Here is a 27,525-nt window from a genome sequence, read left to right as displayed (position 1 = left end):
GGATGGGATACACTTAAATAGAAAGGGTGCAAGAATGTTTGCTGATGCTATCGAGGCAGTGTTAGGTGGGTCGGAAAACTGCTAGATTGGGGGATACAAGGACTAATAGATTAACAGTAGCCACTGGCAGAGGTGGAAGTGATTCTTGCACTGCTTCTATTGGAATGAGCAGCAGCCTGGAAAATAAGATGCATGATATTTCAGAGACTGCGGGGAATCATTGGGGTACAAGTAAACACATGGGTTGTGTTAGGGTAGCTAAGAAAAAGAACAGGTGCATGTATACTTGCTTGTACACAATGCTAGGAGTTTAGTAAATAAATTTGATGAATTTGAGGTATTGCTCAAAACATCAAAGGCAGATATTGTTCGGATTTCAGAGACGTGGTGTCACACAGATATAAGGAATGCAGAACTGGAATTTGGGGAGTACAATGTCTACAGAAAGGATAGACAGGATAGGAAGGGAGGAGGGGTTATGCTATTAGTTAAGAAATACATAAAATCCAAGGAAGTGAAACCAGTCGACATCGCTGGACAGTGCAGTGTCGAGTTAGTTTGGTGTGACATAAGCATTGGGAGATCAAAATTGAGAGTAGGAGTGTGCTATAGGCCTAATGACTCTGATGAGTATAATAAGAAACTGTACAGGGAAATAGAGTGGGCCAGTAAATCAGAGAGTCTTATAATGGGGGATTTTAATTTCCCAGATATTGACTGGAATTTGGGGGCTGGTCACTCACAATAGCAAGGCTTTTGTGGATTTATTGGATGATTGTTTTCTACACCAGTATGTTCGGGAGGCAACTAGAGGGAATAATACTCTTGATTTGATTATCAGTAGTGATTCTTCATGCATTAAGAATCTGCAGATAAATGAACCACTAGGTGGCAGTGATCACAGTGTGCTGAAGTGGGATTTACTCAGAGGTAACTACCATTAGGGGTAAAGGGAAGGGTTATTGCTTTCGTAAAGGTGACTACGATGGACCGAGATGGTATTTAAATTCTATACAGTGGGACCAACTGATGATGTTACCAACAGCAAATTCAAAATGGGAATCATTAAAAGAACTTATCTTGGAAGCTACTAGGCTTTACATACCAACTAAGAAATATTGTTCAAGGTTTAGGCCTAAATGGATGTCAGATGAACTAATGAGACATATGGCAGAGAAGAAAAATGCATGGGATACATACAAATTAACACGTGACACAGAAACCTATGATAGATACAAGTTGATCTGTAACCAAGTTACAAAGGAGGTTAGGCAGGCGAAGGCAGATTACGAGAAATCTTTGGCAAGGGATGCAAAGAAAAACAGCAAAGAGTTCTTTACGTATATAAACTCTAGAAGGAAGGGGATGAATCAGATTGGTCCACTTGATATCGATGGGTCAACTGTTGATGATCCTGCTCAGGTTGCTAACAAACTAAATGAATATTTTGCATCGACATTCACACATTGGAGTTATTCAGCGAGGGGAATTCCAGAGGTGTATTCAACTTTGGCAGTAAGCTAGAGGATCTTGTAATAACTGAGAGTAAAGTGGAGGAGAAATTGTTGAAGATAAACACAAGAAAGGCACCTGGGGTGGATGGGATCTATCCAGTTATATTAAAGGAGGCAGCAAAGGAAGTAAGCAAACCCTTAGCCATAATTATGAGAGCTTCCTTGGACTCAGGGGAATTACCCATGGACTGGAGATGTGCAAATGTGACCCCAATTCACAAAGGAGGATCAAAGGCTGACACAAGTAATTACAGACCTGTGAGTTTAACTTCTGTTCCAGGAAAATTAATGGAGGCACTGGTTAAAGAAGCACTGCAGGTTCATCTAGACAAGACTTCAGTTATAGCTCGGACACAGCATGGTTTTGTTAAGGGGAAGTCTTGCTTGACCAATTTGATTGGATACTATGATGTAGTCACAAAAGAACTGGATGCAGGGAATAACTTTGATATTATATACTTGGATCTTAGAAAGGCTTTTGATACTGTTGCACATGGAAGACTGCTGCACAAATTGGAGCAGTGTGACATTGAGGCAAATTGCTGCTATGGATAAAGGGGTGGTTGAGGGGGAGAAGACAGAGAGTGGTAATCAATGGACACTGCTCATCGTGGACTAATGTTATTAGTGGAGTCCCTCAGGGTTCAGTGCTGGGCCCATTATTGTTTTCTGTATTTATAAATGATATTGATGATGGTATATCAAGCTTAATGTCCAAGTTTGCAGATGATACGAAGGTTGGCAGGGTTGTCAAGGACACTACTGACACTATGCTGCTGCAACAGGATCTGGAAAGGTTGAGCAGATGGGCTGAGTGGTGGCAAATGAAGTTTAACATTGACAAATGTAAAGTACTACATATGGGAAACAGCAACCCGAGAGCAACGTATCAACTCTGTGGTACTACACTGACAGTGGTAGAGAATGAAAGGGACCTGGGGGTGGTTGTGCAGGCAGATATGAAGTTCTCTGAGCAGTGCAGACGGGCTGCAAGAGTAGCTCATGGTGTATTGTCAATGATATATAGGAATTTTTCTAGCAGAGATAAGGAGGTGATTATTTCTTTGTATAAGACAATGGTCAGGCCGCACCTAGAGTACTGTATACAGGTCTGGAGGCCTCATTTCAAGAAGGATGTAGAGCTGCTGGAACGAGTACAGAGAAGAGCAACAAGATTAGCGAATGGAACAAAGGGGTGCTCTTACGAAGAAAGGCTTAAGTTTTGCAAATTACAGTGTCTGGAGACTAGGCACCAGCGAAGTGATCTGATAGAGGTGTATAAAGCGTTGAGTGGTTTGAGCATGCTCAATGCTGATGGGATTCTTCCTCTTGCTCAGAATAATCACCTGAGAGGGCATAAATTCAAATTGAGGAAAGACAGATGTAGGATAGACGTGAGGAAATTTGCCTTTAGCCAGCGTGTGGTTGGTTGGTGCAACAGACTTCCATCCCTTGTCGTGGAAGTTGATATCTTAAATAAGTTTAAGGCTCAGCTGGACAGGTATTTCGAACGAACAGAGGGGTGAAGTGGAAGTGGTTAATTTTTATTTGTTTATTTTATTTTATTTTATTTATTTTTTTTTTTTTTTGGCTGATGCTGCATAAGCTTGCTTTCTTGCATCAAATGCCTCTACTAATGCTAACAAAACAGTACAGAGGGACTTTATTCAAAAATGGCAACATAGCACTGGCTGCCATGATACAGATGCATTGCTGCCAAAGGTGGAACAAAGGGAAGAGGTGGTCCTCGATAGGAGATGTGGCCACCCTTAATGTTAAAGCAGGCTTTGCACTGCCTGTCCATACTTAGAACAATGTTGTTAAGTTCTTGTGGTAACATCATCCATTCCTCTGTCAGTGGCACCTTCATCTGGTGAACATTTTATGGTGGGTGGGATGTGCCACTAGGCATCTCCCCAGAGCATTCCATATGTGTTCGATGGGATTTAGATCGGTAGAACGGGCAGGCCAATCCATACGAACAATGTCCTCACTTTCCAAAAGCATATCAACAGCTGCAGTGCGATGGGGTGTGGCGTTATCATCCATAAACGTGAACTCGGGGGCCAATGGTACCTCGGAACAGATGTATACAAGAAAGGATTACCTCAGTACAGTAGCATGCATTGGTTACAGTACCGCCTTCCCGTATCTGGAGTTATGTACGCCCATTCAAGATAATGCTTCCCCAGACAAGAACGCCTCGACCACCATATCGATCCCTTTCAGTGATGTTTGCGGGATGATACCGTGTGCCAACCTCTCGCCAGAATCACTGTTGAGACTGAATCTACTCTCATCAGTAAAGAGTACCCTACGTAAAGATTTTGTGGTTGTAACCTTTAGAAGTAGTGTTGATCCTTAAATTTTGCACACCAGTGTATAAACCAGAGCTATGATGCTCAATTTGTTGATTTCAATATTTATAAAAGAATGAGACGTTTACCTCAATATGATATGTAGAACACTTCCATATGCTACTCTCCAGAAGTTAAAACGAATAAAACATTAACTCAAAATGATTACAGTAAAATAAAATAAATAAATTGAACACAATTAAAAAATAATTAAATTAATTTTAAAAAATTTAATGTAAATTTAAAAAAAACAATTTTCCTTCCTGTAGCTGACAATGCTTTTCGACCATATGTCATGATCACAGGAAGGAAAATTCAAATAAATATGATAATGGAAATAGGATGGTATTTTCATTCCTGTGATCATGACATATGGTCAGAAATTTTTTTCAGCTAGAGGAAGGAAAATTGTTAATTAAAATTTACATTAAACTTTTTAAAAATTAATTTTTAATTATATTTTTAATTGTTTTCAATTTATTTATTTATTATTATTTATTTTTTACTGTAATCATTTTGTATTAATGTTTTATTTATTTTAATTTCTGGAGAGTATCATATGAAGGTGTTCTATGTATCATATTGAGGTAAACTTCTCTTATTCTTTTACACGTACTTAGTTCCATGCATGGGTTGAAGGTTGATGATGAAAGAAGATATTTGTTGACATTACACTTGAACTTCTGTAGATTGTAATTTTCGAGAAATATGTATGAAGGAAGGTTGTTCCAGAAAATGGAAGTTGAATTACTAACTGAGGAAGAAGAAGAAAAGTTGGTTCTGTGAGTTTTAAGTTGGACAGTAAAAGGATGTTGACTGGTTGTGGCACTTGTTCAGACTGCTTTGGAAGAGAGAAAGAGAGTGGATATTATGGAAGCCAATTCAGAAGAACAGTGCCCATGGAAGTATTTATAGAAAAGGCTTGTAGCAGAAACAGCACGTCTATGAGACAGTGAGTGGAGAGACTCTGTTAGAGATGAGTCATTAATTAATCTAACTGTCCCCCTTTGAATGGAATCTAGAAGCTTGAGAGAGGTTTTGGGGGCACCACCCCAAAACCTCTCTTGTGGGAACAGTATTCCATGGCAGGGCATTTTTGGGATTTGTACAGAGTAAACAACTGTTTAGAAGAAAAGTAATACCGAGAGCAAAAGAGAAAATCCACTTTTTTAGATTCAGAGGAAGCAATATTTGTAGTGTGCTTATGCCGAGAGAGAGTTGTTGATATGGGAGTTTCTCGTGCAAGGGCTACTTAGGCCAAAATACGCCTACCAAAGTTAGTGAAGTTATATGTGACAACTTCTCTGGAAGCAGTTAAAATCGATATACATTTGAATTCATTTTAGGTACAAAAAGAATTTGGAGAGATTTGCATTGTTACCTATGATGCAGCTGAGTGACAAGGGTTCTTGTAAATTTTACAAGGAGCTGAAAATAGACTGTCGGACATTGTACAAGCTACAGTCAGTGAGTATATGCTTTAGTCAGTGGTTGCAAGCAATGCATGCACTGCGGGGAGAGAGAGAAAGAGAAAAAGATTAGAAGTCAGGATAATCCCCAATAGAGATGTATGATCTTGCCTAGAAAGCAGAGTGTAATCGAAGATAAGCATAAGAGCAGAAGAATTCTTTTTGTGAGATATAAGAGTGATGACTGAGATTTAGAAGGATTGAAATCAACTAAATTATATTTGCCCCACTGGAGAATTCCCTGGAGATCAGCAATTAAGTAATTGGTAATGGATATTTGAAAGTTCAAGCTGTTTGTGCAAGGCAAGGTTTCTCAAACTGGAATGCAATGTGCTATTATCAGCAAAACTATGGTTAGGATTTCTGGTCAATGGAAGAAGGTCATTAATATACAAGAGGAAAAGAGTGGGAGAAAGAAACTGAACCTTGGGGAACACCAGCATTACTGGAGAAGTTGGAGAACAGAGAGCCATCGGTAAGAGAGAAAACTAGATACCCAATTATAAAAAAAAACAGTTGTAATTGGGTATCCAAAGGCCTTTGAAATGGCAAGAGCAACTGCTTGAGTTTCATCAAACTTTTCCTTTGAATTTGTCTGCAGATGGATAACATAAGCCAGAATATTACCAGCGGATCACACTGAAAGAATGTATACTGGCAATCCTTGATCAGATAGAAGGTTTCTAGATAGTTTGAGTTGGTGGTTAATTGATTTCTCCATTACTTTAGAAAGAGCAGAAGTAATTGCAATGGGATGATAATTGGATGGCATGGTTTTGCCACCCTTTTTAGGAACTGGCTGGATAAGAGCAAATTTCCAAGCAGAAGGAAAAACACCTTTAGAATAAGAAAGTAAAAAAAGCGACACAGAACAGGTGCAAGTTCAGGAGCACAGGTTTTAAGAACTAGTGGAGAAGTACCATCAGGACCTGGAGTTTCTTAGCATCAAGATTGATCAAAATTCTTCTGACGAAGACTACAGAAGGCATTGAATGGAGTGTACTGAGAATGATGGGAGGTGGTTTACCAAAATTATCAATACACGAGTTGGAAGGAAAATAGGATGGTAGCAGGTCAGTTTTTTCTTTGGCTGAAGTAGCAATAGAACCATCTAGTTTTGATAGAGGTGGGAACAGAGATGAGCAAAAGTTGCAGCCAATAGCTTTGGCAAAATACCATAATGCTTGGCTACCATTTGGACAAGAAGCATATTTTCTACTCTTAGCCTGTTTGAAATCTAGTTTGGACTGATTAATAACTGCTTTACAATTGTTGCCAACTTTATCTACCAGCTTGTAGGCAGAAAATGAACCTGGAGATTTGGAAACAAGCCAATTACGTTCTTTTCTTGAACAGCCTTAGCACATTTATTGGTAAACCAAGGTTTAGATAAAGGATGAGATTTTAAGGCAACGTATAAAATAAAGGATTCCATCCCTACAAGAATAATTTCACTGACATGATCTGAGCAAACATTGAAATCAGAGGATTTGAAACAGTAGTCCAACTAAGGAAAAGAAGAAAAGAAATCTCGCAGATCATCCCATTTTACATTCTTGTAATACCAAACGACATGAAGTTGAGAAGGGCCATGAGAGAAAGGCTCCAGTGGAGAAGAGACCATCACCAAGTTGTAATCTGAGGTGCCTAGAGGAGCACTTACCTTGACCATTTACTTAGAAGGGTTGTTTGTGAAGAAAAAGATCAAGTGTGTTGGTTGCATGGTTAGGATTGTCTGGTATTCTGGTAGGTAAATGAACAGTCTGTGTGAGATCATTAGTAATTGCAAAAGCCTCAGCATCTAGACCAGCTGGGTCCATGTGGCTAGAAAACAGAAGTCAGCTGGAGTTGTGAACATTAAAAATTACCAAGGAAAATTACTCACTGTTATGAAAGTTGGACTGGAGAAAGTCAAGTTTCAAAGAGAGGAAGTCAGAGTTCCAAATGAATAGTAGAGTTTGGATAATGATAGAGGCAACAGATGAATTTTACAGAATGTGGTAGAGAGATTTTAAGCTAGAGAAGATCGAAAAGTGGAGATTCCAAATTGACTGACAGGTAATATCAGAATGGACATATGCACAAGTACCACCCTTTGAAGTGAAAGGAATTATGCAGCTAATAATTCGGACAACTGAGATGAGCAGTGATTGAATCCACTGATAACTGGGATTCTGCCCGAAAAAGTACATGGGGTTTGGTAGATTGTAAGTGGAAATGGACATCATTGTCATTATAACTGAGATTATGTATATTTGTGAAATATAAAAGGAAGTGATTGGGAGGGTAGATCTTTTTGCAGATAAGTTTGTTCTGTTATTTTGACAATTCATGGTGCATTCAGAAGTAAGAAAAGATGGCAAGGACATGCTGTATGAAGTAATGAAATTTCTGATATGGCACACATGGTAAGAATATACCCAGCTCCTTGATATAACGTGTCCTCGACAATGTCTCCCCGCATACATACTACTTGGACTTCCTGCAGTCACTATGTGTTAGAGTAAAGACAGTGTTATTTGTAATGTTTCCCCCAACCGGGGTTTTTTTCCAAACTCCACGTCAGGCAATGTGATGAATACAAAACTGTATAGGCTGGATTTATGTAGGTTAGTGAGTGTTCATGTAGTATTAGTGTGGGGTTGTTTTGTTCATCTGGTCTCTTAGCCTAGGGGCCTGTGTTTTCACACAAACACCTCTAGGTTACTGTCTAATGCCACGAGGAGGTAGGCGGGGCAGTAGGGAGTATGAAGCAGTGGTGGGGCGAACCCTGTGGTAGGCATATCTACGGACAGTGAAAGCCCAGTAAAAAAAAAAAAGAAAAAGAAAAGAAAGTGAAGGCACCCACCTGATTGAAAGGGGGACAGAAGAGCACCTGCCAGGACTGGATGCCCAACCTGTATTAGGGGTGAGATTTGACAGGTGGCAGTGGCATTACCCACCAGGTGAAAGGGATGAGGGACCACTCGGGTTGGGGAGACATGGGGTGTGAAAGAACAGCCAACCCAGGTGGTAGGAATGAAGCATCATAGGGAAAGGGATCTCTATGTTGGAGTGCCTGTGTTGGTGCTTTATTCCACACTGGCCAGTGTTAGCATCACACACCACACTGGCTAAGTAGCCACGGCATGGTGTCTGCTAGGATGGGCAGGGAGCCATAATGGGCCATCTGCCCATCATCCAATCTGGGGGGGGGGAGACAATTTAATTCACTGAACTCTTCATTCACACTCTGCTTCCATTCTACTTTATGCTGTTTTCCAGTTTTTTCTTACATTTTCTGTTAAATTATATATATTTTTTCCCCCATACATCCATTCTCTTTCCTACACCAGGGGTGGGGATAATACAGTGATGTGTAGTGTAAATTAGTGTACTAATAACTAGGATTATGACAGTTATCTATAAGAGTAGTTGGTTAATAATTACTTATCTAATAGTATGTGTTTTGTGTTCTTTCATACTCACAGACACACTCTCATTCATTCTTCTGGCATTCAGCTCATTTATGCAGTTCTTTCTTTTTTCTTTGCACTCTTCCTTCCTCAGGCACTCCAGCTTACTAATATTTTTCAGTTGCATTGCAGCCCCAGCTGCATTACTGTAGGCCAGGGAAAAGTGGTGTGCATGTTGGTGTTGTTAGTACATAGATCAGATTGTGTAAGTATCTTAAGATAAATAAATTATTTTTAACTGTGTACTCATGCAGCCAAATTATATTTATTCCTTCAGTCACCCCCATTTATCACAACACTCATTAACTCCCTTGCTCCCTTACTGTGTCACCAAAACTAACTCGCTCTATCATTTAGTGCCCAGCCCATTCACTCAATCTTCTCCACTCTCATTCAGAGTTCATTTGGAGGCAGAGCTAGAGGCAGTGAGATTATACACTAGGTGATCACGAGCCTCCTAGCGAGTTACCAGTAGGTTTGGTCTGGTGGACGATATAGTGGTGGCCTGCGAACATCATTTTAATGCTGTACCCTCGAAATGTAAGGAAGATTGGATCTCACCATAATGTCAAACATAACCAACCTCAAAAGACATCAATTGTACTGCATGATGGAAGAGATTTGGGGGATTGCTGGAGCTTTGCTTTGGAGACTGAACATGGGTTCCACCACTTCAAGCCTCCAATAAGCAAAGTGGTGGCGGTATTGTGCTGGTTGATGAGAGTCATCAACTACCTAGTATTATGTGGTAACACAGAGGGGTGGCATTCCTCCGTGTGTGGTGTGGGTGCCACACCTCCACCCCTGCTAACAGGTTACTATTATACTAACAGTAACCTGGGTATAACCTTGCACATGCAGGTTATACCCAGGTTACCGTTAGTATAACTTGCACATGTAGGTTATACTAACAGTTCCACCATCATGAAGGTGCAAGTCGGTCTGTTACAGACCGACTGGACTTTGCTGAAATTAGGTCCACTTGACCATAGCCAGGTGGGCAGGAGCAGCAGTGCATAGTACACGCTTCTTGATTAGACCAGGGTTCGAGCCCGTGACCACCAAATACGGGGGATGCGGAAAGGTCAGGAAATGACCACTGCATATCCCTGGAGTAATATGGCCTTAGTTGCTAATGTTCCTAAAAACCAAATAACTAACAAATAACAAGTCCACTTGACTTGAGTGCCAACCAAATATCAGATATGGGAACAGGATGGGATTTTTGAAAATGAATAAAAAAAAACGAAGGAAAAAAATAATAATACAACAGTAGTAGTAGTAGTGACATGTGATGCAAGAAAGCAAGTGTATGAGCTTATGCAGCATCAGCCAACAAAAAAAAAAAAAAAAAAATCACACCATTCCCTCCAAATAGTGCTGGTCCAAAATGCCTGTCCAGTTCCTCCTTAAATTTATTCAACCTATCAACTTCCACAACGACAGATGGAAGTTTGTTCCAGCAATTAACCACCCACTGGCTAAAGGCAAATTTCCGCACATCTATTCTACATCTGTCTTTTCTTAATTTGAATTTATGCCCCCTTAGGTTCCCCCTGCGGGACACCACTAATAACATTAGTCCAAGAAGAGCAGCACCCATTGATTACCATCCTCTGTCTTCTCCCACTTAACCATCCTTTTATCCATTGTAGCAACTTACCCTTAATACCATTCTGCACCAATTTGTACAATAGTCTTCCATGTGCAACAGTGTCAAAAGCTTTCCTGAAATCCAAATATATGATATCAAAATTATTTTTTGCATCCAGTTCCTTTATATTGCTAGCTTACCAGAAAATTGTGGTGAGTGGGAGACTAAATAAATTAGTTAATTGAATTTTGTCATTCATTTGTTTATTATTTTTGCCAGTTTAGCTCACAGATCCAACAGCTTCTTGGAAGTACCTGCTCTAAATAAGTTTGTTTTTGCACGCCTCATTTAGTTTTGTGATTACAAAATTCATTTTTTTCAATCTCAGTATAGCATAGTGTTAAGCGAGAAGTTAGAATGATACACTTTGAATATTTTAATCATTTACCTTCAATATGAATTTCGGAAAGAGTGCAGAAGTTTGGTAGGTTTTCAAACAACTAATGTTTGAAACAGTATTTTTATTTTACTCTCAATTACATGTTTGAAAGTAATAATGTGTACTCTACTTCTGTTCCACTGTGCAAAAGCATTGTCAATAAAAATTACAGATGGTGGGAAGGGAAGAATGGATTTGAAAAAAGAAGCACCATTTAAATTAAATATAAATTTATATGTAAATATTTATTTAGAAAGTTATATGTAAATTATCTGCTATTTCTGTGCTAATTTACATTTCATCACTGGGAAGCTATGTATTTAAATGCTGATGTTTCATATGAACTCAACCTGCAAAATTCCATTCTTATCTCAGCAACAGTGGCATGTAGCATGTGCCTATTTAAAAAAAAAAAAAAAAACCTACCTTAAATTAAAATGGCTATCATCATCACCATCATCAGCCATTTTCAATCCACTGCAGGATGAAGGCCTCTCCAGCAACTTTCCAGTTCCTTCTGTTTTGAGCACTGGCCATCCATTTACTACTCAAAAACTCATGAATTTCATCTATCCATCTCCGCCTTTGTCTTCCAGGTTTTCTTCTAGCTCCTCTTGGGTACCATTCTGTTATTTTCTTAGTCCATCTGTCATTATGTCTTCGAGCTATGTGTCCTGCCCAAGACCATTTTAGTTCTTTAGTTTTGATAAGAATGTCCTTTACTTGAGTTTGCTGCCTAATCCATGTGTTTCTCTTCTTATCTAACAGTCTGATTCCCAATATAATTCATTCCATTCTTCGCTGTGTAGTTCTTAGCTTCTCTTCCATTCTTTTGGTGAGTGCCCAAGTTTCACTTCCATAAGTCATGGTGGGGAGTATACATTGATTCATTATTTTACGTTTCAGACAAACTGGGATATTGCTCTTCAGTATGTAACTATATTTCCTGAATGCTATCCATCCAAAATTTATTCTTCTCTTGACTTCCAACCATTTATCATTATTACAGCTAATAACTTGTCCCAAATAAGTATATGACTCCACCTTTTCAATTACTGCTCCTTCAATCATTATTTCCCTTTCCGTGGCATACTTGTTCATCATTACTTTTGTTTTAGCCATATTCATCTTTAGTTCAAAATCCTTACTAACTGTGCATAACTGATTAAGATTTTCCTCTAATTCTTTGGGATCGTGGCTTATGTCATCTGCAAATCATAAATGGTTTAGGTACTCTCCGTTCACATTGACTCCTTTCTGCGACCAGTCTAATCTTCTGAAAGCTTCCTCAAGGGCAGCAGTAAACAGCTTCGGAGATATTGTGTCTCCTTGTCGAACTCCTTTCTCGATTTTAAATTTGCTACTGTCTTTGTCTAGTCTAATAAAGGATGTAGCACTCTCATATATTTTCTTCAAAATCATAATATATGGAGTATCTATGCCTTGTCTTTCCAGTGCCCGAAACATTGCCTTATGCTGTATGGGGTCAAATGCCTTTTCATAATCGACAAATGCCATGCATAATGGTGTTTTATATTCATTTGCTTTCTCCATTAGCTGTGATATTACGTGAAGGTGATCCATAGTTGAGAATCCTGTCCTAAAGCCAGCTTGCTCTTTCGGTTGATTCTCATCAAGTATTCTTTCTAATCTGTTAGTAATGACCCTTGTGAACAACTTGTAGATATGGGATAATAAGCTAATTGGTCTATAATTTCCAATTTCTGATTTATCTCCTTTCTTATGCAGCAAAACTATGATTGCATTATTCCACTGCTTAGGCATCACACCTTTTCTAATGCACTTTGTGAAGAGCCTTGCCAGTTTTTGTGTTATGTCTCTTCCTCCCAATTTTAACAACTCTATAGTAACTTCATCTTCCCCCGGGGCTTTCCGATTCTTCATTTTCTTCAATGCATGTTCTACCTCATCAGGAAGAATATCGGGTATGTCGTATGTGTTGCTGCTTTGCAATCCATCTTCCCCACTGCTGGTATCATTCCCTCGCTCCTTGTATAATTCTCTATAGTAGTCTTCTGCTATTTGAATTATGCCTTCTCTGCTGTTTATAAGTACACCATCGCTATTCTTCAGTTTCAGTATCATTTGTCTTTCTGTATTACTGCTCATGGCTGCTGATTTAAATCCTTTGTTTTCCCTTGATGCTTGTTCTACTTTTGTTGTGTTAAATCTTCTTATGTCCTCTCTGAGTCTCTTTCTAATGGCTTTGCATAACTCAGTATACTCAATTTTCTCCCTGTCAGTGTTTTTCTTGCTCTTCATTCGTCTTTGGTTCATCATGACAAGTGTTTCTTGACTAATTTTTTCTTCTTTGGATTTCTGTTTCCCTATAGGTTTCTTGGGCTTTATCACTTTCAGAAAGTTGTAATATTCCTCGTCGATATCTTGGTCCTGAGCAGTCTGCAGAAGCTCAAACTTGTTCTTAAGTTCCAGTACATACTGCTTTTTCTCCTCCTCTGTTATTTCAAAGACCTTTGTATTATTTACTCGAGTCAGTTTTTTCCTTTCCTTTCCTACATCTATATCAAGTGTACATCTTACCATTCTGTGATCACTTCCAACATTTACCTTATTCAGGACGGTAACATCATTCACAATATATCTTCTGTTAGTGAGGATGAAGTCGATTTCATTAGTTGTTAATCCATTTGGACTCTTCCATGTCCACTTTCTGTTCACCCTTTTCTTGAAAAAAGTGTTCATTACTGACATTCCTTGAGATTCTGCAAATTCCACAAGTCTTTCACCTCTTTTATTTCTTTCACCAATTCCAAAATTTCCTATAGTTCCTCTTTCTGCGCTGTTTTGCCTTTTTCCAACCTTAGCATTGAAGTCGCCCATAATAATAGTGTAGTGGGTTTTCTGCTCATCTAGAAGACTCAATTTCAGTGTACATTTCTTCAACCTCTTCATCATCATGGCTCGATGTTGATGCATAAATCATTATAATCTTTAGCTTGTACCTCTTAGAAATCTTGAGTATTAGTCTTGACACCCTTGGTGATGTACTTTTGAATTCCAAAATGTTGTTTTTAAAATCTTTATGGACCAGAAACCCAACTCCACCTTCACTCCTTTCACTGTTTCCATTGGTGTACAGCAGATTTCCACTTGATAAACTTATAAGTGATTCATTTCTTCTTCTTGTTTCAGCCAAACTGATGATATTCCAATTCACATTTTCTAATTCCTTTTCCAGCTCTAATATCCTATCTTCACTGATGAGTGATCGTACGTTATAACAGGCCAAGTTCAATTTCTGTGCATGGCAGCCTGGTCGTACCCAGAGATTCTTAGCACCCTCTGCTTCCACTCTGATCCTCTCGCTGCCGTAAGAGGGAGAGTGAAAGCTGCTGGGGACTGAGGGCCATTTGTATTGTTGTGCTCTCATTGCTGGAGGGTTTGATGTAAACATGAATTTTAACATTCCTTTTATTCAGTATAATTTTGATTTTTACCTGTATCTTTGATTTTGTTGGAATTTGAGAAGTATGTCCAAAAAAAAAAAACAGATGTTTTAGGCATTCTGTACACGTCGGTGTGCCAGTTCATATAACAATAGAGTTAAGCATTTGTTTAGAATGCCATGATTTTGTAATAAAAATCGACATCATTGGTCAGCAAATTACTTCTAGAGAGGTGTAGATGTTTAACTTTGTTTTTGGTTTTGATATCATATCTTGCATGTCATTATTCTGATGATTTTAGTGTGTTAGTTGGATTATAATCTTTTGGTGGATATTATAATTTAGATTACAAGTTTTTGGTCGATGTTCGGTTGACCGTTGTGTTACTGTTGTTAGTGTACATTCTGTGCAATGGATCATGTAAGTGGAATTTTTAATTTCTGTAAGCTCTGCCAAATATCTGTTGTGCTACTATTCAGCTAGCACAGCTTGGCATACAAAATATAAGTGATCACTAATAGACAACCAATGTGACTCGAAATTTCTGAATGCATTGGCACTTCAATTTTTTATGCAGCCATCATTATCCACAATACTAAGAAGAAAAATAATTAAACTTTATGATTACTTTAGCTTACAAGATTATCCATTTACATTTACAGATTTGTTGACTTTTATTTGTGATCTGATTCTCATTTATTATGCTCTTGATTGTGGAATTTCAAACAAAAGCAGGAATGTGACAGGACCAAATCTGCCTCTCAGATTCTTTAAATTTTTTAAAACAGCAAATATAATAAAAACTTATAAGACTTTTATTCTTAAAGTTTTATTTTAAAACTTTTAAAAATATGTTTGCCATATTTGCTCAGATATTCTACAGGATATTTCTGTGTTCATCTGTATGTTTATGAAAATAACTGCTAGTTGTTTTGGCAATTTTTAATCCATTTAATGTTAATTTACAAAAAAATTAAATTAATAGTTCAAACATTATATATTATTTCTTCTTATATTCACTATACTGTTAAGATAATGAATACCTTAAGAAGTGCCAATTTTAAATTATTGATTGTGTTTATTCCAAAAATTTTCTTGGTATCATGGAAGACTCAGATGTGCCAGTCATTGTGACTTTTTAGGGACTCATTTACTAGGTTAAATAGTTACTGAACCAAATTATTAATCATTAATTCGATTTTTTAATTTGATTGTTTTTGAATTTGCCCTTAAACAGTGTCCTCTATGATATTATAGTAGGTGTACTGCTGTTGGAAAATATAGGAATTCTTAAAAGCCACTTAGATCTGCAGTTAGCTAATCTCAGGCTAACTACAGATCTGAGTAATGAATAGAAAGTATAGTTTTATTTTTTTACTGTGAATTATTTGAAGTTTTTTAACCTATACATTACACTAATGAATGTACACTTGTACTGACATGATATGCAATAAATGTCACTGGGCATACTATAACCAAAGTGGTTGAGCCACCAAAGAAGCCCCTAAACATCCAGATAATCAAGTGGCAGTACCTGTTTCAGTATAGAGTGTATGTGTGTACCATCTCTATAGTTTGCATGTGTGCATGAATAATAATTTTTTTTTTTAATGATTCATCATTTCAAAATGATTCATTCAATCATTTTGAAGTGATTGATTGGATTAAAAATATTCATACATTTTAATAACTTTTTATAGGACCTAAATAGCCAGAATATGTATGATGCAGGAACTGCTATGAGTGGTTTGTCTTGTTTTGTAACTCCTGATTTAGCTAGAGACTTAGCAAACGATGTCATGACCCTGGTAAGTATTTTGTGTATTTTAAAACCTTGGTTTAACATTATTGTTACAGTAAATATTTTCTATTTCCAATTTTGTTATGCAGGTGAATACTTTTAGCAAATTTTGTAAGGAATGGAGTCTGTTCCAAAGTGGAGAACTCTGCTTTTCTTAAACTAAATAATTATATAATATCGGTGTAGATACACCATAGTTTACCCATAAATTTAAACTATGTATGTAGTTGTAAAGGCATCGTTTTAATTGTATCTCATATTGTGGCTGCCTTCACAATGTGATACCATGGTGTACATTATCTGTACACCATTTGACATCTCTCATATTGTGGAATCACTTCTCAACTGTGATGTTACATTACGAGGGTACCTTCCCGCCCACCGATGATAGGCCAACAGCTTTGAAACGGTGCCATCTGGGTTATCCACTGAGAATAAATAACAGTAGTTTTCTCTAGTAGAGAAGTGTTACTTTCATCTTTAAATAAACTAATTAATAAACTGCTGAATTTTCACAAAATATAAATAATTTGACTTTAAAATAATAGATTAATTGCTGTAGTAAATTGTAGTTGATACATTTTTTTTTTTTTCAGATTCCCTGTTTTTCCAGGATTTGTCCCAGAATGTCCCACAATTTTCTTTTTAGTATGAATAAATGTCCTTGTTTTCTGAATTTTAAATGTAAGGGTTTACTGAGCAGTCTTTATCATTACATTTGCAGGAATTCATTTTCATTCCCAAAATATATCTACCAAATATTTTATAAAAGGAATTTATATTTATAGTGCTGGAAAAAACACTGATGCATAAAATTCACTAAGAACTGATTCTAAGAAAATAAGGATGAGAGCTGGGCATATATTTCTTTTCCTTTTTCTTTTTCTCCATCTGTATGTGGTCTTAGTGGTGTATATTTTGCCTCCGCTGTACCATTCTACAGAGCTTGTTTGTTATTTGGTTTTTAGGAGCATTAGCAACTAAGGCCATATTGCTCCGGGGATATGCGGTGGTCATTCCCTGACCTTTCTGCATTCTCCATATTTGGTGGTCATGGGCTCGAACCCCGGTCTAATCAAGAAGCGTATGCTACGCACTGCTGCTCCTTCCCACCTGGCTACGGAGGCACCATTCTACAGAGTATCTCCCTGTGGACTAAAAGTGAATTCTACCTGATTCAAAAAGTGGAATTCTTGCTCAAGGATGTGATTTTATTTTATTTACTAGTTTTTCAAGCTTTGAAATTTTGTGAATTTTGTTCTTTAGAAGAAAGTAGCACACAACAGGCAGGGTCAGAATAGAAAATTTGTTGAAACAATGCTCTTTAATAAGCTATCTTATTTTTAATAATTAAATATGTACCTGATATTGTAGATGCTTGTAATGAACTGGAATGATGGCCTGGTGTGTTCTGATCCATTCTGAGCTCTGATAACAAGTTACTGACATTCAAAAACTTGCTGTTTAAGTGTGTTCCAAGTGATTGATCAAGTAAAGTTAAACATAAGAAAGGCATCCGGAGTGGATGAGATCTATCCAGTTATATTAGAGGAGGCAGCAAAGGCAGTAAGCAAACCCTTAGCCATAATTATGAGTGCATCCTTGGACTCAGGGGAAGTCCCCACAGACTGGAGATGTGCAAATGTTTCTTCAGTTCACAAAGGGCGACACAAGTAATTACAGACCAGAAGTTAGTTTAACTTCTGTTCAGGGGAAAATAATGGAGTCACTGGTTAAAGGTGCATTGCAGGATCATCTAGACAAGACTGCAGTAATAATTCAGACTTGTTAAGGGAAAGTCTTGTCTGACAAATATGATTGGATACTATGATGTGGTTACAAAGGAAATGGATCTAAAAAATAATTTTGATACCATATACTTGAATTTCTTGAAAGCTTTTGACACTTGCACTTGGAAGACTATTGTACAAATTGGAGCAGTATGGTATTAAGGATGGCCTCCGTAGCCGAGTGGTCAGGAGCAGGAGTGCAATACCACACGCTCCTTGAGTAGACCGGGGTTCAAGCCCCTGACTGCTGAATATGGTCGATCTGCCAACCCGCACTGGACCAGCGTGGCAGATTATGGTCCATTTCCCTCAGCATGAATTGTTGAGGAGGCTTCCATCCTGCAGTGGGTTGATAATGGCTGCACTTTACCTTTATGGTATTAAGGTCAAGTTGCCACAATGGATAAAAGGGTTGTTGAGTGGGAGAAGACAGAGTGGTAATCAATGGATGCTGCTCTTTGTAGAGTAATGTTATTAGTCGAGTCCCCCAGAGTTCGGTGTTGGGCCCACTTTTGTTTTGTATATTTATCAATGATATTGATGAAGGTATATCAGGCTTAATGTCGAAGTTTGCAGATGATACAAAGGTTGGCAGGGTTGTTAAAGACAGTAATGGCAGTGTGCCACTACAACAGGATCTAGACAAGTTGGGCAGATGGGCTGAGAAGTGGCAAATGCAAAGTTCGGCATTTGGGTAGAAGTAACCCAGAATAACATACCAACTGTGTGGTACTACACTTAGGGTGGTAAAAAATGAAAAAGACCTGGGAGTAATTGTGCAGTCAGATATAAAGTTTTCTGAGCAGTGCAGATAGGCTTCCAGAGCAGATCATGGGGTATTGTCAATGATATACAGGAATTTTGCTAGTAGGAAAAAGGTGATTATCCCTTTGTATAAGGCAATGGTCAGGCCATGCCTTGAGTACTGCGCACAAGTTTGGAGACCTCATTTTAGGAAAGATGTTCAGCTACTAGAACGAGTACAGAGAAGGGCAATGAGATTAGTGAGGGGAACAAAGGGGTGGTCTTACCAAGAAAGGCTTAAGTTCTGCAAATTTCAGCAATTGGAGCCTAGGCACCTGCGAGGTGATCTGATATGATCTTGAATGGGTTGAGCAAGCTCAGTTCTGATGGTATTCTGCCTCCTGCTCAGATTATGAACCTGAGGGGACATAAATCCAAATTGAGGAAAGACAGTTGTAGAATAGATGTGTGGAAATTTGCCTTTAGCCAGCGGGTTGTTGATTGCTGGAACAAACTTCCATGTAAGTTGATAGCTTAAATAAATTCAGGGGAGAACTGGACAAATGCTTAGAGGTAATGGATGTGCGAAATGTTTTTTTTTTGATGGTGCTACATAAGCTTGCTTTCTTGCATCATATGCCTCTACTAATGCTATTAAAATTTTTTCCTTTTAAAGTACTTCAGTTTTTAGTAATTAGCAATTACTAAAAACTGAAAAATTCAATTTACATTTGTGCTCTAGACTTAGTAATTTATATTTATGCCCTAGACAAAGTTAATTATTCTCAATATGGGCAGGTTATTTTCATTATGTACCATTTTGCCAAATGGCAGACTAAAAGTTTACCCAATCCTTTTTTCTAATATCACCCCCCCCCCACCCCAAAAGAAAATCCAAAATTAAAGACAACTACTATATTTCATAGCCAAGGGTATATAAAATGATTCATGTAAAGTATATGATCAAAAATGGTAAACACAGAGAAAAATAAAAAACTAACATTACAACCAAAGTGCATAAAAGTTATTTTTTAGATAAATAAGGTTGATAATGAAATGTTTACAGTGCAGTATAAATATTTCTAAAGCTTAAAATTACTAAATAAACCAGAATACCATAATACTTAAAATATTTAAGCTTGCATTCAGGGGAGGAAAATTATGAATTTTACATAACAAGTGCTCACGTGATTAATAAATCAGTTCTTTATGGCCAGCTTCCATTAAAAGTCACCAGACTTGAGTGGATTGATTGTATATTTGGCAATGCAGTGGTGGAAGGTAGTGACACTAGGAAATAATATGCAACAATCTAACCAGACACCCTAAGCATAAATTGAAAGAATTGTAGTATCTAAACTCAGAAGGTAAAATGAATGTATCCAGCTTGCTACGTGAAGTTACTTAGATTAGCAGGCTAATTTAATTCCACAAAATAATGTTTCTTAAAGTGATATCATATGAAGAATTTAGATTTCTTCAAAAACCTGGAGCAATAAATTGAACACAAAAGTACTTCTGATGATACTTAACTATTTTGCGAGTAAAATGTGTATGAATGTGTGCGGGCTGCCTATAGTGAGTTTCTGATAGAGTTGAATTTTTTGCAGTGAGTTGTGACTGTAAAAAGTCCAACCCTTTTCGTTTTATAAAAATGAAAATTTTTATAAAATATTTAAATATTAATACCTGCTTATTTTTACTTGATTGCCTAGCATAATATTATCAAAAATCAAAGCAAATTTTAAAAATTCTTTAAAAATGTATAATAAAAACAGTTAAAAAATAAACTCATTACTATTCTATTATTTTATTTATTTATTTTTTGAACCAATGATATCCTCTGTGTCTATTTATGTTAATTCAGTTTCGTCAACTTCTGGATATGAATCCAGAAAATTTTTTCAGTTTCTGCTTTTTCTAAGCTAAAATTAGACAGCAGTGGCCTCTGGAGAGGAGGACACTGCACCTATAGTCTGCAGTGTCCTCCTCTAATTTTCAAAGGTATTTTTGTGCTGTCATCTATTGAGCTTAAGAAATGTTTAGCTCCTTTGATGGTTGGTAGGCAATTAATGGTAACTGATATTGAAAGATATTGCTTCATGATGTGTCAATAGAAAATGACTATATGGCACATTTGAAATAAACTGTTAAATTGATAATCATCTTATCCTATGTGTTTTACAGCCAACAGGATTTCAACTGCCACAAGTAAATGCTGTGATCTTAATACTCAAGACAGAACAACCTTTATTAACCACGAATCACTTCAAGAAGCACTGCTTTTAAAGAAATAAATAACATTACTGAGAGGCCTAAGTGTTGTTTATTTAATACACAAGACACTATTATGATGGCTTGTTTCAAGACTTATTGGTGTCTCATCAGATAACAGGTAGTCTTAGTGAACTCTGACTTTTGAATAATGAAGCAGTTCTGAGTTTCCATAGAGTATAAAGAAGTAACTTAAATTATTTTAATATGGCAGAAGCTGTCAAGTCTATGAGATAAACTAGTACTCTTGTGAAGTCTTGCATTTTAAACAAATAACAGAATAGCCTCTTGGTAATGATATTTGTTTAAAAAAAAGTGCTTCTTCAGAAAACTTCTGATTAATGAAACTTGTTTTATCTTGAGTATTAAGACCATAGTGATTGAGTATTAAGACTTTTCATACTAAATGGTATGGGCTTAATAAATGCTATTAGCTCTGGTTTTTGCAGTATTACAACATATAGCACAAAAATCTAAATGAAGCATTTGCTGATGTTAGCTGCATCAGTGAATCCAGAATTTAAGAAAGGAGGGAATATTTGTATATTAATACATTATGTATCCGCTATTTTTTTGCTTTTCCTAAATTCTAAATTTTAGGGAAATGCCTGATTGGCCTAGATATTAGAAGTTTATTCATTGAAACCTCATGGACCACTGTCAACACAAAACATGTTCCTAATCAATTCTGTTTGGACCAACTGATTTGAACAGAGAGGATGACAGAATCAGTAAAAACTAGTTTCCTGAAATTTCATGCCCTCCCCCTTCCAGACTTCATTACGCAGTCAGTCATTCTTTATAATTAATTGTCTAATTAAGTCATGTTAAGTTTTTGCTCATCTCCAGCTAAAATTCTTTCATCTCACCCTATGTATTTTCCTACTGTAATACTTGCTCTTCTTGCTTTTAGTTAACGTGGTTTGCAGTATGTTTAACATCTGGTTTTATACATATGTAGTCCTATTAGTGTTCCCTGCCTTCAGTGTAATTGCTATGATGATGGGGTTTATCATTGGTCATATCCAGTGTACTGTTGTGATTCAAGACATCTGGCCTGTTGTTGTTGTGTGATAATCAGACTGTGAATGGAATTAGCAATGATGATATCATTGCTAATTCCATTACTGTTATTAATGTTTAGTCTCCTAATGATTTTAGTTTGCTAACTCAAGAGTATAATTACAACCACACCTATATATAGCCCTATATATGTCTTTCACTCTCTCTAATTTATTGTGAACACATTAAGAAACAATGTGGAACTATTAAGAGACATCAGCTACTATTATTTCTCTCTTATGTGGAATGAAGTGGTTCTTTATAATTGTATTGTTTAATATTATTCTTATTAATACACTGGTTTCCTGAGCTTAAGCAAAATCTACTTTGGAACATATTTTAAACATAAGTTGTAAATATGCATAATCATTACGTACCACATAAAAATTAATGTGGTCTCACTTTGCTGTGAAAAAGCTTATTGTACAATTTTAATTTTCAATGTCATTGAAAGGAATACCAGTGGAGAGGAGAATATTTATGTCTGTGCTGGGCAGGCATCCTGTTGGGCAGATCTACTGACTTGTGTGTTTTTAGGAGGCACTGACTGCACACAGGTAGAGAGATGACATTCTGAATTCCTTTGCTTTATAAGGGAATGGTGAGAAAAGAAAGCTTATTCATTTTTTGGTGAACCAACCAAGCATGTCAGGTTTGCCAATGTCTGAAAGGAACCACTTGCTTGAAATGTTTGTTCTTGAGACTGGTTATATTCAAGTATGTATATCCAGGTGTCTTAATCTAGGTGTCCAAGGAGGGGAATGCCAGAAGTTTACCAAACTCTTAACAGGAAGCCAAGTGGTTTTGTAATAACTGAGAGCAAAGTGGAGGAAAAATTGTTGAAGCTAAACATAAGGAAGGCACCTGGGGTGGATGGGATCTATCCAGTTATATTAAAGGAGACAGCAAAGGAAGTAAGCAGACCCTTAGCCATAATTATGAGAGCTTCCTTGGCTTCCCCAACTCACAAAGGGGATAAAAAAGGTGAAACAAGAACTATAGACCTGTTAGTTTCCATTACTTTCATTGTATTACTTCCATGACTCCATTACTTTCCCCGGAACCTGTGTTCCGGGGAAAGTAATGGAGTCACTGTCAACAAGTAATGGTTAAAGAAGCATTGCAAGATCATCTAGACGAGACTGCAGTAATAGTTAAGACACATCATGGGTTTGTTGAAGGGTGGTCTTGTCTGACCAATTTTATTGGATACTATGATGTGGTCACAAAGGAATTGGATGCAAAAAATAATGTTGATATCATATACTTGGATTTCAGGAAAGCTTTTGATACTGTTGCACATGGAAGACTGCTGTACAAATTGGAGCAGTTTGGCATTAAGGGCAAGTTGCTACAATGGATAAAGGGATGGTTGAGTTGGAGATGACAGAGTGGTAATCAATGGACACTGCTCTTTGCGGACTAATGTTATTAGTGGAGTTCCCCAGTGTTCGCTGCTGGGCCCATTGTTATTTTGTATATTTATCAATGTTATTGATGAAGGTATATTAGTTTTAATGTGTGTGAGCCGACCGGGCTAGCCGAGTGGATAAAGTACCTGCCCGGCAACCCAAAGGTCGCGGGTTCGATTCCCGCCTCGGGCTTGGATCAAAGTACTGCAAAAACCTTGGGAGGTGCAATATGGCCACAGAAGCCGATGCGCCAACAACTACCAAATCAAAAAAAAAAAATCAAGTTTTAATGTCCAAGTTTGCAGGTGATACAAAGGTTGGCAGGGTTGTTAATGACAGTAAAGACAGTATGCTATTCCAACTGGATCTAGATAAGTTGGGCAAATGGGCAGAGAAGTGGCAACTGAAGTTTAACATTGACAAATGCAAAGTACTGCATATGGGTAGCAGTAACCCAAGAGAAACATACCAACTGTGTGGTACTACACTCAGGGAAGTGGAGAGGGAAAAAGACCTGTTGGTAATTGTGCAGTCAGATATGAAGTTCACTGAGCAGTGCAGATGGGCTGCCAGAGCAGGCTATAGAGTCTTGTCAATGTTATATAGGAATTTCGCTAGCAGGGACAAGGTGATTATTCCGTTGTACAAGGCGGTGGTCAGGCCATACCTTGAGTACTGTGTACAGGTCTGGAGGCCTCATTTTAGGAAGGATGTAGATTTGCCAGAACGAGTACAAAGAAGGGCAACAAGATTGGTCAGGGGAACAAAGGGGTGCTCTTACTCAGAAACTTAAGTTCTGCAAATTGCAGCACTTGGAGACTAGGCACATACGAGATGATCTGATTGAGGCACATAAGGCCCTGAATGGGTTGAGCAAGCTCAGTGCTGATGGGATTCTTATTCTTGCTCAGATTAAGAACCCGAGGGAGCATGGATTCTAATTGAGGAAAGACAATTGTAGAATAGATGTATGGAAATTTGCCTTTAGCCAGCGGGTAGTTGATTGCCTGAACAGATTTCTATCTCTTGTCGTGGAAGTTGATAGCTTAAATAAATTTATGACTGTGCTGGACAGGTATTTGGGGTGAATAGAAGGGTGAAATGGGAAGTTTTTTTTTGGCTGATGCTGCGTAAGCTTGCTTTCTTGCATCGTATGCCTCAACTAATGCTAATGTTGATTGTGCCATCTGGTTATGAGCAACACTGAATATCGGTGTAGTTATTCACAGGCATTTAGAAAATATTCCGAATAATTTGAGATGTACACTTTTTTCCTTCTTTATCTAGAGGAAACTAGGGACAGCAGTCTCTCGATGTCATTGAAAGGAACATCAGGAGAGGGGAACGGTTGTCTATACTAGGCACACATCTCTTTGGGTGTTTGAACTGACATATGTGTTTTAGGGAGCATATGTTGTACAAGGTGTAGAGATAACATTCTGAATCCCTATGCGAGACTTTATGCAGGTGCAGTAGGAAACAATTTCATCTTACAGGATGATAATTCGCAACCAAATCATTCCAGACAGCTTGACTACTATCTGGAGGTGAACGCCATTATATGAATGGCATAAACAGTGATATCCTACCCTCACTTTGATAGAGCATGCATTTGGTGCTCTTGTAAGACATTACTATTCTTCAGTCATGTCTACAATCTGCGAGAGTTTATAAGTGCTCCTGTAAACCAGTGGACATTATCACTATCACGATTCTTGCTAGTCTCATGTAAATTCTGCAACATTATTGCAAGTTCTGCATTGCAGCTGGGAGAATACTCTCTAGTGACTAGCAGTGGACATTACATCTATAACTTCATCCTTGACAAGTATTCCGTCCTCTATGATTTGTGCATATGTATTCATTGCCATTGTCACTGTGTTTGTAGAACTCATTAAATATGATATACTTGAAAAGTTACAGATGAATATTTCCACAGGTTTCCTCAGTATGCTCTATTTGCAATTGTTACTTAAATTTTAGGAACCATTATATTTAGTTACCTCTTTTAGAATGCTCTTTAAAGCTTATCTCAGTGATCTCTTATTGTGTATCTTGTTTTTTAATTGTTAGTTAACATCTACGAAGCCATATTTAAGGAAAAAAGCTGTTCTTTTGATGTACAAAATATTTCTTAAGTTTCCTGAAGCATTAAGGCCTGCATTTCCAAGATTAAAAGAAAAGCTTGAGGACCCAGATCCAGGTATTTCATTCATTATAATAATTTTTTGAATACATTCAATTAACTGCTTGTAGAATATATGGGTGGATTCTTAAAATTTATCTGTTCTGCATAAAATTAACCTTTTAGAATTTAGTATTTTTCAAATATTTTTGTCTTTTACTGCAGAGTAAGTGATTAAGGTATAAATATTGTAGTCCTCACAATCAGTGCAATGGTTGCAACTGCTGTCCTTCCTCACACTGTGGCAAAGGCCTGAGTTTAAATCCTATTTTGATGGGAGGAACTTCCATGGGTTTTTATGTTACCATATTAAATAAATAATTAAATATAAAAGCCTACTTTTGAAAAAACTCTCTCCCAGAAGTCTGTGAAGTTAGCATGATACTGATGCCTGCATTATGCAAGAACACTATGGAATTACATCTCACAGACAAATGTAGGTAATGAATTCAAAAGTAAATAAGTGGAGGTATTTACAGGTCAAATGCTGGTGTGAGGTGAACTACGTTGGTCACACTAGTGCTACACCCAAGCATGCATTGAGGACTATTGGTGGCACTCGAGACTGGGACACACCTTCATCTCAGGAATTGATGTACTGTATTGCCAGGGGCCACTTCTGATTCTCATATCTCTAGAACCTGACTACTGACAATTTCCATTTTCATGGGGAATATAAGGAAACCGTTCTCATCTAAAAATTTATCTTATCTCATAATCAGTCAAGCTTGGCAGGGTCAACACCAAACCAGAATGGCTATCTCCTCTTCAAACCTGCTATTCTCCAGCCTCTCTATTGTCCTGACCTCTGTTCCTAATTCACTCATGGAGCTTACACCAGAAGTATTAGACCCTTTGAGCAGTAGTCAGCTCGTTCTCCTTATTGTGTGCTTCTCATTGCAGAATCGCCTGAAGTCAGTGATAATGCTTTTTTTCCTTGACAATTTTGCCTGGTGCTGTAAGTTTTGCTGTGAGACTAGCAGCATGTTACTAATATTAGAATATTAATGGGTGATCTTAATTTAATAAATTATTTACATTTGGAAACTGAACTACAAATTAACTGAAACCTATTCTGCACTCCAACTCATTGTTACCCAACCCACCAGTGGGTAATTTGTTCCTTCCCATTATGATAAATTACTTGACACAGTGGTTGAGGCAAAGTTTGGTAAAGTTTAAAGCATATTGGATAATCACTTTTTAGCAATGGGGAAATGAGTGATTGGCAAATTCCCCCCCACTCTTTTGGCAGACAGTATAATTTAGCCATTATAATACTAACCTCTTTATAACTCCATCAAATATAGTTAAATTATCCCTTGAATCTGAATTTCACTATATGAAGGTCTTAATGTAATATTTCAGATTAAAATTCGGAGTTTTTTTTTTACCAGGCCTTCAAGGTATCCAAAATCATCAACAGATGATTTTTGATACCTTGACAGATTAGGCCTGGTAAAAAAACTTAAGTGCATATTCAGCATTTATAAAAATTCTCTTTGAACCCACCCTTAGTTTTCTATCAAAATGTCCAGAATCTCTGAAATAAGTGTGAGACCCTTGAACAACTCCTTTTGTCTAACGATACATATGTAATTTGTCTATCAGAAACATGGCTCAAACTGGACCAAGAGTCAGTAGCCTGTGCTTCTACCAGTAGATTTTCATTGTTCTTCACATCAAGATTTCATTCCAGGGGCAGCGGTGTTACCATCTTTGTCAAAGATCCCAACCTGAAATTTGTTCATGCCATGTCTAGTAACTCCTTATTTTATGAAGCAATACTCATGACTGTGAAATGTAATCTACCTTCCACTGCATCTGAACCCTCTCCTACAGTGACTAATGAACAATCTTTTCCCATTGAATTTTACAGTTGTCAATGAGGAGCCAACTAGAGGCACTAATTGTCTTGACCTGGTTCTGTGTTCAGGCATTTGCAGAGTCAACATTCCACCAGAAATGTCCTTCAAATCAGATGATGAGCCAATTGCATTA

The 27,525-nt window shown here is 37.4% G+C and overlaps 1 protein-coding gene across 2 annotated transcripts in view; it reads left to right on the top strand.

Moving 5' to 3' along the window:
• The window catches only part of g (adaptor-related protein complex 3, delta 1 subunit-like garnet), a 364,057-nt gene that overhangs the window by 67,511 nt on the left and 269,021 nt on the right, over window positions 1–27,525 (top strand). For both annotated transcript variants that reach the window (XM_090374354.1, XM_090374353.1), the window contains exons 5-6: window positions 15,957–16,064; window positions 25,413–25,542. In XM_090374354.1, the coding sequence (XP_090230480.1) occupies window positions 15,957–16,064; window positions 25,413–25,542 (238 nt within the window). The remainder of the gene's footprint in view (window positions 1–15,956; window positions 16,065–25,412; window positions 25,543–27,525) is intronic.

This window comes from Mastigoproctus giganteus, chromosome 5, assembly GCF_048544385.1.
Source record: "Mastigoproctus giganteus isolate SK-2022 chromosome 5, ASM4854438v1, whole genome shotgun sequence".
Classification (NCBI taxonomy): domain Eukaryota; kingdom Metazoa; phylum Arthropoda; class Arachnida; order Uropygi; family Thelyphonidae; genus Mastigoproctus; species Mastigoproctus giganteus.
This window is presented reverse-complemented; position numbering and strand designations above follow the sequence as displayed.